The sequence below is a fragment of the Montipora capricornis genome, chromosome 4, assembly GCF_036669925.1.
Source record: "Montipora capricornis isolate CH-2021 chromosome 4, ASM3666992v2, whole genome shotgun sequence".
In the NCBI taxonomy this organism is placed as follows: Eukaryota; Metazoa; Cnidaria; class Anthozoa; order Scleractinia; family Acroporidae; genus Montipora; species Montipora capricornis.
Genome location: NC_090886.1, coordinates 13225420 through 13239934, shown reverse-complemented (window position 1 = coordinate 13239934; position 14515 = coordinate 13225420). Strand labels below are relative to the sequence as shown.

General features: G+C 40.6%; 1 protein-coding gene across 4 annotated transcripts in view; it reads left to right on the top strand.

Moving 5' to 3' along the window:
* LOC138045570 (A-kinase anchor protein 1, mitochondrial-like) overlaps nt 1–14515 on the top strand; it is a 34599-nt gene that overhangs the window by 13437 nt on the left and 6647 nt on the right. For all 4 annotated transcript variants that reach the window (XM_068892115.1, XM_068892118.1, XM_068892116.1 and 1 more), the window contains exons 2-4: nt 1–604; nt 12382–12449; nt 13905–14035. The exon at nt 1–604 is cut by the window's left edge and continues 558 nt beyond it. In XM_068892115.1, the coding sequence (XP_068748216.1) occupies nt 1–604; nt 12382–12449; nt 13905–14035 (803 nt within the window). The remainder of the gene's footprint in view (nt 605–12381; nt 12450–13904; nt 14036–14515) is intronic.

Genomic DNA, 14515 nt, shown 5'->3' with positions numbered 1-14515 from the left:
TGAAGGTCATATCCGAGAAATCTGGTGCAAAAATTCGTTTGATTCCTCAATCCCCAGGCGAGATGTCTACCTACAGGATTATTTCTGTTTCGGGGAGTTCTTTGCAGATCCAAGCTGCTCTTGATTCGATCCACGAAAAATTTCCGGGCGTTTCCTTGAGACGCCTGAACTCGCCGGCATTGAACGGTTCGTTGGAAGGTACTGTATGTTTACAACCGATGGTCCCAACGGCAGTGGTGACTCCAGCGCCGTTTTCTATCACCCAAGCAACGCTTCCCAGCGTTGCAAGTTTCGACGTTGTAGTAACAAGCGTTACGGACGCCGGGCGCTTTTTTGTGCAATGGCATGTTGACTTCTTACAGCAGCAAATTCAGGATCTTCATCAGAATATGATGCTGTGTTACGGCCAAGGAACAGCCCCTCTGATTCTGCCCTTACCACAGCCCATTGTCTTGGGAACGTGCTGTGCCGCTCCCGATTACACTTATACGGGTTGGTACAGAGCACAGATTGTGGCTTTTACCAATCCAGACGAGGTGGAGGTGAAATACTTGGACTACGGAGGGTACGGAAGGATATCGGCCTCTAGTCTTCGGCAGTTGAGGTAAGCCAAAACATCAAACTTGCTTACATAGCATAGTGCATAATTCAGTGATTGAAAAACGTAGGCATTCAAACTTGGTAACGTTTAAGGAAGAGCGCCTGTAAGCTGTGAGAGCTGTAAAGCTAATGATCTTTGTTTGTTCCGTCTTGTGCAAATTCAGATTTTACTTTTGCTGTTATATGTCTGCTTCGTTCTTTCATTTACTTCGAGCACTCGAAGGCGAAGTGACCCGCCCGGGAGTGAACTCTCTTTGGAAAACGCCGGGCGTAAATTTATTTTCCAAGCTTGTGCGATTGCAGTTGAAGTGTAGTGTTCCCTTCGCTGAAACATTCACTTCGATAGAGTTATTCATGTTGCCTTTCTTTTTTAAAGTTTCAAAATAAACAGGTAGAGTAAACGAAAAGGAAGGAACTTAGAAATGAATTAGAAAAAAGAAAAGAATTAGAAATGTTTTGCAGGGCGATATATCTCAGTTAACGTCCTTTTTACATAAGTTTTTTAGTCAGTGACAACAAGTTTCTTTTAAATTCTTTTTATCATGCCTGACTACAACTACGGTATTTTTAAATTGATTGATTTGTGAAATCCTTCACGACCCTTCTGGCTCTTCTTTTCTACGATGAAAGACCACCCTTCCATTTCTTCTTTTCTACAATGAACGAAACAGACGGAATCATACGGATATCTGGAATCAGACAGAATCTGACGGATATTGTTAAACACGCTTTTCAAGTTTGAATCCAACACTGTATCATCTTGCTTTTGTGCGCAGTAAGAGCGTTTTGTACTTGATAGTTAGCTAAAGGCTATGAAAGTCGTGAGATGACTGCCTTGTATTTCTCTAGACTTAATACAGAGTTGCTTGTTCTCTATGCATATTTTTGTGAGTTGTGGCTTTTTACACCATCGATATCTGACCCGGCTTAGCTTTTTGTTCGTGTTAAACATTTTTCTTCGAAACTATAATCAATTTTCAGGGGCACCCAACGTCAATTTTCGGAAAATATCTGTGCGGAAAACGATTTGAGATCTAGAATATTCGGAACATATGTTGTAAAATTTCTTGCTTGCCTGCCTGTCCTAGGGTTTTCGAAGATCTAAAAAATGGTATAATTGCCCAATTTTGACGGATTTTTACCCTAAAAAGGTCAGCTAAAATTTTCGGGAGCCCTTTTTCTGGTTGAAATTTTCGAAAGGTAACTTTTGATCCCTATAATTTTCGGATCCTTTCAGCTAGGAAATCCGAACAGATGAAAAATTTTTAGGGGATAAAAATATGCCTATATCTACCGTTTAAATACTAAAATACGTTTAACAATGCTATGTTTAAGTGGTTTTGAACTATATTCTCGTTGGGTGCCCCTGAATTTTGTTTAATGAGAAAGGCGGACGCATTTCAGTATTAATGACGAATGAATTCTTTGCTTGGCCTTTATTTGCATGCACGAAATACCTGCAATGCTATTGACACATTTAGATCTACAGGTCTAGTTGAGTATACTGTTGCTCACGATGATGAATTCTGTGTATTTTTCTCGAGGTGATTTGTAGGGTCTTCGATTAGATAACGAAAGAGAATTGCCGCAACAAAAAATCCCTGTGATTTAACATTCGCCAAGTAAACTTTTATGATATATTTTTGGAAGTTGACATTTCCTTTTTGCCAATCAGTTAGAACGCGGTCGAATACTCGATTCCTGGTACCTTTCATTTATGGCTCCCACATCGGCGATTACGGCGGACGTCCCTCGGCTCTCGACCTCGATCTTTTATGCTTTCGAAACAGGAAGACGGAAGACTTGATACTTTTTCACAGGGATTTTCTTAACTTATGAAATCAGCCAGACATTTCGTCTCAAAGTCGGCAAGTGGAAACTGGAAGGCCTTCCGAACATTGCGTTTTCGTGTTCCAAATCCGTTTTCGATAACATTTTGTCATTTTTTCTTTGACGAGCCATCTTCTGGTCTATGAGCTCTACCGCCAGTTTTTTTGCAATTGTTGTCAATGTACGAAATTGGAGCTGCTGTCATTTACATATGACTGCAAGGTTCAAATTCTCAATGTCTGCCGAAATTTTACGAAAGTTATTTACGTCCCTTGTATGAGAACACCGAGCCTGATATCACAGCAAAGTGATTTTAACAACAAGCAAAGAACATGGCGAAGGCATAAAGGCATGTCAGAGGAAGAATTAAGTTATATAATACAGGGCGCAAAGGTTTTTTTTCCTGACCCTGGCTTTCTGGTCATGTTTTTCTTAGTGTATTCATTTCCAGTTTTTCGTAACTTGATAATATACTAAGCTAAGTAACACAAAACACTGGCGAATAATACAACCACTTAATTTTGATTGAGCGTTGAAGTCACAAAATTAGAGGGTTTTTATTACCAAAAAAGCGTACGTCAATTATCTTGCCAATGTATTACCCTAGCTTGTAAATCAAGTTTGATGTCTAAATTGTTACAATCTCGGACCGGTTTTCTCGTCTCCTGCGGTCCGTGTAGCTTTTTCCGTTTTACTCCTGTTCGAACCGGGCATTTTTTTTTGGGAAGTGCGATCCATTGATAAGAACCTTTTTTATAATAACTTTCAGGCAGAGATTAGCTAAAATATTAAGAACATACTATTGTAAGGACATGCTCGTCCTCAGAGTCAGTGAAGAACGTCTTTATTTTACTCACTTTTTTGTGTGATTTTTGTGAGCAGTATAAATAAAGGTAAAAGAAATTTAAAACTGTAGTCTAACAGGACCATTAACTCATATACTTAACGAGTATACTTAATATTAGCAATGTGGTCCTTAGATTGCATGATATACTGAAGAACAACTCGGTTTGTAGTGGAACTGAGCATGTACCACACAACTTTAAGAACATGTTTAAAACGTTTTCACGCTCAAACCGCCAAAAAAAAAAAAAAAATAAGAAATAAGAACGTTCAACTTCAGCCCCGGCCAAAATTAGACGTTTTTATAGTGTACTGATTCGCAGCTTGGAACGGAAGCTGCTGCGGCGATGCAAGTTGTATCGCTACGTTAGTCACACTTGTTCAAGTCCAAAGATGAGACCACGACGATCATTTTTGGGGAAACTGCATGCGCTCGTCCTAAACGGGCATGGTAAAATGTTTAGCTCTGGAGGATGGGCATCGAATTACCGTGCCATAGGTCATGGGCTTTAATTTATTCGGATAGCACCAACACTCAAGGCCATTAAATAACTGAGGAGAAATGACATCTGCAAATGGTCGGACTCCCTAGTCCTCTCGGTTAAGGACGGTAAACCGTTGGCCCAGTTTTACATCCCTTGTTCATTAAATTTTGCGGGGCATAAAAGAGCCCACGCACCATTCGCAAAGGGAAGGGCAGGTGAAGGAATTAGGTATTAACTTTATTAAACTATTCTTGGTTTTCACGTGACGTCGTCACTAGAGCAGCTGAAGACTTTTCACAAATTTTCAGTTTGATAGGGGATTTCTAAGCTTTTGCGTGACACGATATATTAAATTGGAGGCCGAGAATACTGTCACGTAGATTAAAAGGTGAGTTATCCGCTGAGATTTTGCAATCTGAACAGTCCCTGTATGAGAATAAGTACTCATATAGATGTTTTTGAGCCTCCAGAAGAAGACTACAGGCTTCTTATAGCAAAGCTCGATGACATATGTTTTTGATAGCTTCCGGCCGCCGTATTTGTGCCCCTTAGAGGGACAAAAACATGGCGTCTCCATACAAAGCCTTATAATTTGAGTAAAACATTTCTTCGAATATCTCCCGCTCGAAACTTCGCACAGACCTTAACCTACGAGACTATTTGAATATTCATCTTCTTTTATCTCTTTGATTCTTGTCTTTATTTGTTGAATGGTTTTGATGGTGGTGGGACCCAATAATAACACCGTTAAACATCTATAATAATATAATCATAAAAAAATCCTAATGATCCTGGCAAAAAGAAATTAGTTTATACTAAAACAGTGGATAGCTTCGAAGGCGCGCTCTGATAGGCTGCTCAAACTCCGAATTTGCAATTCCCCTCCGAGCAAATCGCGCAGGATTTGCTTCCGAAATTGTTGTAACCTTTGCGAGTGATAACAAAATCGTGGGAGTCCGATTTGTTTATCACGAGTATGATTATAGGCCGAATTGGACGACACGAAGTCTTCTTACCAATTAAGCATGAAAATTACAATTTCCGAGAAAAGAGGAAGAGCCAAGTTATGAAAGAAAGAAAGGGGAAAATTGCATTGAAAGACTGACAAAGGATCTCGATAGTAGCAGACATATCGATATTTTGAGAAACAACACAACACTTTTTAAATTTAAAAACATGTTTCGACAGAAACTTCTGTCATCTTCAGTTTAAATTACAAAGCACAGAGTTGAATATATATTGTGAACCAAAATGCTAATTTAGCTATAAGAACAAACGGAAACATGACAATGCAAAATATTACAAAGACAGTTTGAAATTAACATGATAAAGTTGATGATTAAGTGTAGGTTTTATCCCACTGAATATGAATGAATTCTTTTATCACAAGTTGGAAGGTGGTAGAAGCGTGATCTAGGATACTGAAACAGTCATTAGAGCACAAAGTGCGGCAGTGCTCAGAAGTTTGTAAATGTTTAAAGATGTGCGAGGTCCTATCACTGAAAATGTGCTCACGTACGCGCGTGGAAAAATGCCGGGTAGTTTCGCCGACGTAGCAGGTACTACAGCCCGCACACAAAAACTTGTATACCACACCCGCACGGAGCCCACGAGGGACAGGATCCTTCACACTGAACATGTTGCCGATTTTAAAGGATGAGAAAAGTAACTTAATATCAATATTATTATTCGCATTATTAATTATTATTAATAATGCGAATAATTAATTATTATAATATTATTAATCACACTATTAATCGCTACCTCGCATTTACTCGCCATGGCTGTAATCCCCCGACTTCCGTCTCTGACACTACACGTACCTTTTACTTTAAATTACCTTACGTTGGTCCTTTTTCTATTATCATGCAGAAAAAGGTTCGCCATTTTGCGAAACGTTATTGTAATATTATTGATATTAAGTTAGTTTTCTCATCCTTTAAAATCAGCGACATGTTCAGTGTGAAGGATCCTGTCCGCCCTCGTGGGCTCCGTGCGGGTGTGGTATACATGTACAAGTTTTTGTGTGCGGGCTGTAGTACCTGCCAGGTGAATAGGCTAGTTTCGAATTGTGCAGCAACAAAAGAACAGGGTCGAGGTTCAGGGGAATAATTTGCATTTTCCTTTGTTCAGAACAATACAAAATGCTAAGTATTCCCCTGAACCTCGACTCTGTTCTTTTGTTGCTGCACAATTCGAAAGTAGCCTATTAGAGGAAAATAGGAGTTTTTTAAATCAATGACAATCGAAGAAATTGTAATTTTTATGATTAATGACTTAGAATCATCTTTTTCTGCACTTTGGTATATCATATCATATCTTAAGTATATCGTTTCCATATCTCAAAGTGCCCTTGGACGTGAGGTGCCTGGGAATGAAATTAAATCACTGGAATCGCAACGCTAACAGTTAAGCCTAAATATTGTTTTAGGCCTAGTTAAGCCTAAGGTTAGCATTTCTAAGGGGTTTGGGCTTTTCCAACAGTTACATTATAACCTCAGTCTGCGTTTTACACTGACCGATTCCAGTGATTTAATTTCATTCCCAGGAAACAAGTCTTTACCAGGATAAGTTGGGGACACCAATATGGCCGCCGTTCCTTTGTTTGGGTACACGCACCAACATGACCGCTATGACGTCACGTGAAAACACTCTCTACTCTTGTTACTGGGTTGCCGTATACGACAATCCCAGTTGGAAAATGGGTAGAATTTCTCCGTTTTATTTTTTTCCGTGTCGGTAAAAGTCTTGCCTGTCACTCCCCCGGTAAGTGGTGTCTTTGTGCATAGAGCCTTCTGCGCGTATTTTCTTAGGATCGAGAGGGTAGTGGAAATGCGTACATTTCTCTGGTGGACACAGTAGAATCATTAACTTAACCTGTAATGGCGTCGAAAGCGGCAGGTTAGTTTTGCAGGTTGCAGGTTGCAGGTTGCAGGTTGAAATTTACTGTAAACTAACCTGCCGCGTCGAAAGTCATGTAACGCGAATGGCGTTTTAGTGGATCTTTGAACAAAATATACCCTTATGAAGCTCAATAATGGCAAATCAATTGGATACTGAACAAGACAGGCGTCAATATCGACAACAATCTGTCGCCGGTCGAGCCGTCTTTTACCAAGTGTGCATGTAGAACATTGAAGATTCGCAGGGCAGCGATAATAGTGAATTCAAAGACTAGACAAGGTGGATTGAATGGAATTTCAAGCGTTAAAATCGCTGAAAAGGTAAGATTATTGTCGAAGCGATGCCGCAATTGTGTGTCTTCACCACATGTTCCTTTGATCTCACATTATTGTGTTTTCCGTCAAAATATTCGCTTGTTTTCGCTTTCGCTCGAGCATATCTACCTTTATTACATGTCCAGTGAATAGTTTTATCCTCTGGGATGAATTTTCCGTCGAAGAATCGGTTATTTGGGCGGTCAGTGTAAAACGCAGACTGCAGACTGCAGACTGCAGACCGGGGGTAAAATGCAGACTGAGGGTAAAATAAATATTAATAATAAAAAAACGAGTCATAAGGATAAAATAAAGATTGTTTGAAAGACAATCCTGTTTTACATCTGTCAACAACTCACATTATTATGACTGCAGGTCGCTGCACCTTTTAGGGATGCGATCGTACGCGTTGAAATCGTCTGTGCTTTGTTTTTGCGCTTCCAGATGCATTGCAATGTTCCAAATTATTTGTCACACCGGTACATCGAGGGAAATCGATCGAAAAACCAACCATTATTACTTCGAATACCTGAATAATCTCGGTTGTCTTTTTTCGGTGCAACGAAATGCACAAAGAATTTCATGTATTCCGAGCAATTAGGACGCGGGGATTTCATTGGTTAAGCTATGCGTGATAACCCCTAGGGAGAGGTTATAATTGAAAATTACATCTTCCAGATGCAAGACAAACGAGCTTGTGAACTAAAGGATAAACATAACGTACACGAAAGCGAATGAAAGGATCCTAATAAGAAATTTTTACACCTCAGTCATACTGGCTTAAGCCGACTGAATTGAAACGTTAAATGGTTGCAAAATCCACGTTATCTCTGTCTTTGTTAATTGGTACTGTAGCCATGGTCAAAATAAATTGAGTTATTGGGTAATTACTCGATTACTTTGTTCAGTGCAGCAAAATGGACAGTTGAATCACGGGGTGGTGACTTCTTTGCCTAAAAGCAACTCACTTAACGAAACTGTCCTTTTTCCAACAACAACAAGGATTCAAACAGCTTCAATTCTTACAGAGTTCGATAAAAATCCGGATTTAAAACATGCTGTGGGGCAACCAAAGCGATGGGAGCTGTGTTGGGGTTTCAGTGTGAAAGTACAAACGGCTACTAACACTCTTACAACTCTTTTTTCATTATTATTTTATTAACCCGCAGTCTGCAGTCTGCATTTTACCCTCAGTCTGCATTTTATCCCTGGTCTGCAGTCTGCAGTCTGCGTTTTACACTGACCGGTTATTTGGGTGGTTTTTGGCAACAGAGGTTAATTATTCTTAATGCGATCGCTTCCGTTGCCGTTAGCAATGGGTCGCAAATTTGACACTTTTGTCGCATCATCACATTACGCATTGAACCACGTTATCTATTATTCCTAAAAATCTAAAAATATTCGTGCCTTATCAGTTTTCGGTCGAATTTATGTCCAAGAAAGCAGATAAATTGCAGAAAATATTAGTTTTGCATCCAAAAATTCGTAATCAACGCTAAAATGACCAAATTTTGCCTAGAAAACATATTTTACTGTTATTTTTCTTAAAATTTTTCGTTCAACTTTCGCTTTTATAAAATGTTTCAGTTGTCTGTAAATAAGTTCTATGCTGTTGGAAAGCTTATTTTCTTAGCTTTAAAATGATGTATTTTTTCCCCCTAACTTTAAATATTTTTTGAGAAAAAAAAAAACATTTTTTGGCGATGGCTGATTTACCGCGGTTTTCTCGCGGTTGGGAAAGTAGGAAAAAGAGTTAGGCCAGTAGCCAGGCTTTTAACCTCAGAAAAGGATCTGTTTCGTCGTACGAACGTGTGAGGACCTGTGAGCCAAAGGGCCTCTGCTGGTATGACTTCTGGGTGACCCCTTAATAACTTCTTACTAACCGAGCGCGAGGGCCGTACTGCCAGGGAAATATTGGCCCGAGGTCGTGGCAGTACGGACCGAGCGCAGCAAGGTCCGTACAAAAACGACCCAGGGCCAATATTCCCCAGTACGGCTCGAGCTAGCTTGGTTAGTAAGTAGTTTATTACATGGTTTTTTAATTACCTTTTGCTTTGTTTTTGCAAGCCCGTAATGGGCCCGTGGGCCAGTCACAATTTGCCTGGAACGCTGCACGTACCACAGGCAACCCAGTGTACCCTCACGGAGGGTCTAGTTTTGTATGATTCTCTTTTCCATTGTCATGGGGAGTTTATGCAATAAATGACATTTGCGGAGGTACATGTGAAACGATCGGTGATCTTAACAGATCGCTTAGGTCCCGATATCTTGCTAGCAAGATATCGGGACCTAAGCGATCTGTTAAGATCACCGATCCTAGCAAGATATCTGGACCTAAGCGATCTGTTAAGATCACCGGTCGTTTCACATGTACCTCCGCAAATGTCATTTATTGCATAACCTGTACGTTATGCAATAAATTATACATTGGTGAGACAGGTAGACGACTAGGTGACCAATTCCGCGAACACCTTCGCGATGTTGAGAAGAATGACAAGGATGCATCTAAGCCAGTCGCTCGCCATTTTAATCTCCCTAACCACTCCAAAAGACACTTGGCTATCTGCGGCCTTTCCCTACATCTAGGTACGACGGAAAGCCGCAAGAATCTGGAACAAAAATTCATCTTCCAAATCGGCACCCTTAATCCTCACGGTATTAACGAACGCTTTTCATTTAACTAATAAATTCCTATTTTTCACGTTGCCATGTTACCACCAATAGCGTAGCTCCTACTCTACTATAAAAACTACACGTAACCCACAATTCCTCGATTCGCCTTGACGAAGGGCTAACGCTCGAAACGTCAGCTTTTAGAATCTCTGTACGGTGGCCAATTTACATTATCAACTCCGTTGATAAAACCAAATTTTTGTATACTACTTCCCCACCGACGCAGCACCACATTTTCTTTAGAAACTACCCCCTTCATTCCTTTGGGTAAAACTGGGAAGAATTGCTGCACTAAAAACTGGCAATATCGGCCCCCTTATTTTTTAATTTATGCTATTTTATAGCGGAGCTCCACGGAGCACCATGGGTAAGAAAATATGGCAACCATCTGTACCGCCCGTACGTCCATCCCTCCATGAATGTCAATGTGAAATTCTGTGGTGCAACCCGCGTTTTTTGGTGGGAACATCTTTGATATTGGACAGCAATGATATGGTTAACTGACACCTGTCAAAACAACGTATCCGCTGACCAGCATCATGTCGAGGTCAGCTGTTTTGTTTTCAAAGTCTGGTTTTCGATTAGATCGAAGGCTCAAGCCAGGTTCACACGGGAGCTTCACTTTTAGGCTTGGTTAAATTTAGGAATTATATTCTAAAATCAGTTCATTTACATATGGGATATAACTTGAACTAATCTCGTCCCTAGAGTCGCTTTCCTTTTTGGTCAGGCCTAAGAACACGTACTCAGGTCATTTCCAATTTATGCGCAAAATTTGTTCGTGTTGAAGGTCCATTTTTGTAACCGTTGACAACCACTATTGTTTCAAATTTCTGAGCATGCGTGGACGAGCCGGAAGTCCGTGATTTGCGGACTTCCTGTCTTGGAAGTGGCTAGAGTCCGTGTTCTTGGTGCTGACCAAAAGAAAAGCAGACTCTGGAGACGAGATTGGTAATTGACCAGCTCCCAGCTGGCTTGACATCGAGTACTCCGCAATCGCGCGGTCATGGATTCGAATTTTATTCCAGCCCAGATGTTTTCAAGCTTGCTTGCAACCGCTTAATTTGTTTATCTTGCTGCAATTATATTTCCACCTTTAATGTCATATCCATTCCACAGTTTAAATGTATTTCATTACTAGCCTACGCACAGCCCGCAAAGCGAGGCAATGATTAAAACGACAGTACAACAAATGGAGTGTGACTGTGCTGGGTGCCTGAAGGACAGCAGAAACCAGCGTTTATTCAATATTAAGACAAATTATACTAAAAAATACAAGAAATCATCAAAGTCTCGTTACAATTAAATATGAGCAAGTGATACAAGAAATCGTCAAAGATCACTACAATCATCGAAAAAATGACAAACAACTAAAAAAATTTGTCCATGAAAACACTGGACATCAAACCGACAAAAGCCAAAAGCAAAAAACCAAGATGGAAAAAATAAGTTGCAACACAACGACATGCACACTGGAATAATACGGCGCTCGCTAAGCAAAAAACAGTGGTAAAAACCCATCGGGCCAAACCGTAGTCTTCGATCGAAATGCGACGCATCACGTAACTCCGAGGATTAGAGTTTTATTATACTATATAGGATCAAAGGCTACAAGACGAACGGCTGTCCGGAAGGCGAGAGAACTTCAAAAACCAAAGCGATTGGATTTATAATAATACAAATTTGCATATACTCAAAAAAAATGCAGACATTTTTTTGAACTTAAGACTTACTCCTATAGTACAAAGAGAGATCATTGACGTGATAAATATGCTTCGAAACGTTGGAAAGCATTTAGTCATTTCATATATACTAAAATCAGTTTCTAAACAGAGACAAATGACTTGAGCATAGCGCAACGACACAGAAAACACTGAACAAGCTCAGCGGCATTTATTGTCCATTCTGTGTGCACTAGTATAGGTCGTTGAAGGTCGATGGTGATTGTCAGAACTGAAAGGGAGTACAGGCAATTACCGTTAAGTAAGTGCCTAGGTGTCGAGGTTATAGACAGAGTTTTAGCCGCGGCGACATTTCACAAACACTTTAAAAACGGTATACTCATTTGTTTTCGTTAGTCCCGACCACATGCATAGGTCCATCAAAGGATGCGACAAGAGTACACGGCCTGCCTTTCTTTGAAGGCCTCATTCAGTTAAGCTAAAAAAAATGTCAATTTCCATTAATACGTAACAGAAATGTCAACGCTTGGCCATTGGTTTAATTAACATAAACTTCGAGTTTTCTTCTGGTGTTTTTTTTGTCTCTAAAGATAACTGAGAGCTTTCTTCGTTTAAACATACTATCAGTTTCTTCGATTTTTCTTCCCATCACTTCACTTGCTTTTCAACGTCGATGCCTTCTTGTATCAATATAATGATTCAGCGAGTAAAGAAGGGATGCATCATTTCACTTGGTATCGGCACCCCTCTTAAGTCCCTTCTGCCCAACTTATCCCCATTTACACGAAAAAAAATTTTTAGGCACCGATGCCCAGCGTTCGAGGTGCATTTCCCGAAACGCCTGTTATGCAAAGCGGGCTTTACTGCGGTTCGTAGTTCACCTTGCACCTCTGTGCAAATCCTGTCTAAATGTTGGCTGAATGGATCGCAATCCGTAGCTTCAGTGGCTTGTACAAGCACTTCCTCAACAAACTCCGTTTCGTTCCACAATTTTCATTTTCATCATTAAATTTGCAAAGCAAATTTTCATTCCCTTTGTCTTCGTTTCAGGGCTGATTTTCTATCACTGCCTTTTCAAGCCATAGAATGTTACCTCGCAAACGTGGTGCCACTTCAAGGTAAAATACTTAAATAATAAAATAGCCCACATCCGATATTTTAAAATTCAGTCCTAAACAAAAGGAATCATCTCGAGGCTCTAGGGAATAAATATAAGGATATGTATGATGATGCCTTTTGTTAGGACTGAATTTTAATGTATCGAAAGTGGGCTATTAATGACTCACCCTTTGTGAGCCAGCGTGGCAAGTGTTTCTGTGGCACTTCGATTACCTTGTTTTAAATGCGCGCGCAATGAGGCGAGAGCACTTCATTTTTAGGTTTACTGTCGCCCCATTTTGTGCGTATCCCCTAAAAAAACCGATATCAGTTTTCGACCTGTCAAATCACCGTAGAAACACTTGGTATGTTGGAAAGGTCTTTGACGAAGGGGGACCTACTAGTACAGAAGAGAATTAGACGCTGCGATTTAAAAAGAAAACTTTTCTTTTAATTCTCTTACTGCATGACCCTTTGAACGGCCAAGCAATCTATGACCATTTCTTCATGTTAAATGACAAAAAGAAACTTCATAATAAATGCGTTTACATGAAAGGATGAAAGGGAAAATTGTGAGATTAGTTTATCGAGGGATAATCGTCATTATCATCATTATCGTCGTCATATCATCATCATCGCCAATGCCGCTCGACACGAGCATGGCGGTCCTTATAATTTCTACACAGACAACTAAAATCGACTCCCGTCCTATTCCATCGGGCTGTGGTGCTGTGGGTCGTGTTCAGGGGACGAGCGAGCGTCCAGCCGGCAGCACAGCTCCTTCGGTCCGACCTCGTCGAGCTGCACCCTTAGTAATTCAGTCTGCAAGAAAGGGCGATTAGTAGGTCAGATATTATTATTATTACTACCCAGAAGCGGGCGGAGGTAGTCTTAATGCCTCAACAGCCTTACGTCTTGCTCGTTTTTCTTCCTCAGCCAAGCGCCTCTTCTTTTCAAACGTCTTTACACCAATGCAAACCGTTCTACTCCACGCCAACCTACATGATGCCTGTGGCCCAGTCCAAGTCCTGATTTCACAATCTTTTAAGTCCTTTCCAGAACATCCTTAAATCTCTTCTTGGGAGCGCCGATGCTTCTGCTTTCTGTAGAAAGCTGACTGAAGAGAAGCTGTTTAGGCAAATTAAACGTTGTGCATTCATTCTAGCCATTAGGGATATCGACAGATATCGAGGGATATAACTATAATTGTTATTATTATTTTTTATTATCATCATCATCATCATCATCATCATCATCATCATCATCATCATCATCTCTGGTTTAAAGCGGAATCAACTGCATTCGTGTCTTTTTCGTAGCCTCACCTGTAAGATAAGAGGCCCCGGTCTTACCACTCATTCACTCTTATCCGCCAAACCTTGCTTCCTAGGGTTGAGATTAAGAAAGTGTATTCAGTATTCAGCAGGCCTAGCATACCGGTGTGCCATTTGAATCTTCGTTCTTTTGCGTTGCAGGAGACAAGTTTTCAAACGTAGCAAATGCTGTTTTCGAAGACATGGCAATGAATGTAGTGCTGACGTGTCGTGTCGTTGGGCAAAGAAATGGCATACCGTGCTTAGAACTCTATCTCATGCAAGGACAGCAGGTAAAAAAACAGTACTGTGGACAATTTCTTCACTTGACCTTACTGCGCCTTTCAACTACATGCGGACTCTTAAAATTCAAAGCTCAGGCGACAAATGCGTTTTTCGCTACCGTCAATCAAATGTTCGGCGGCTCCTCCCAGCTTCCGACTACTGTCGAGCGCGCGGTAATGAAATCGTTGTGCACACTTCAGACAACGAAACAGTGCTCGGCAGTAGTCGTGAGCTCGGAGGACCCGCCGAACATTTGATCGACGGAAGCGAAAAACGCATTTGTCGGTCGACCGTTGAATTTTAGAGTCCGCATGTTATTAAAAAGCCCAGTAAATTTGAAAAATGATATAAAGGATAAGAAACAGAAGATGATTTAGCTGCGTTCATTCGAGACACCCCGCAAATCTCCAACTTACAAAACCGGGAGAAATGCACTAAACTTTGCTTGGAGCCGGTGGATAAAGGTAAAATTGCCACCGTGAAACGAT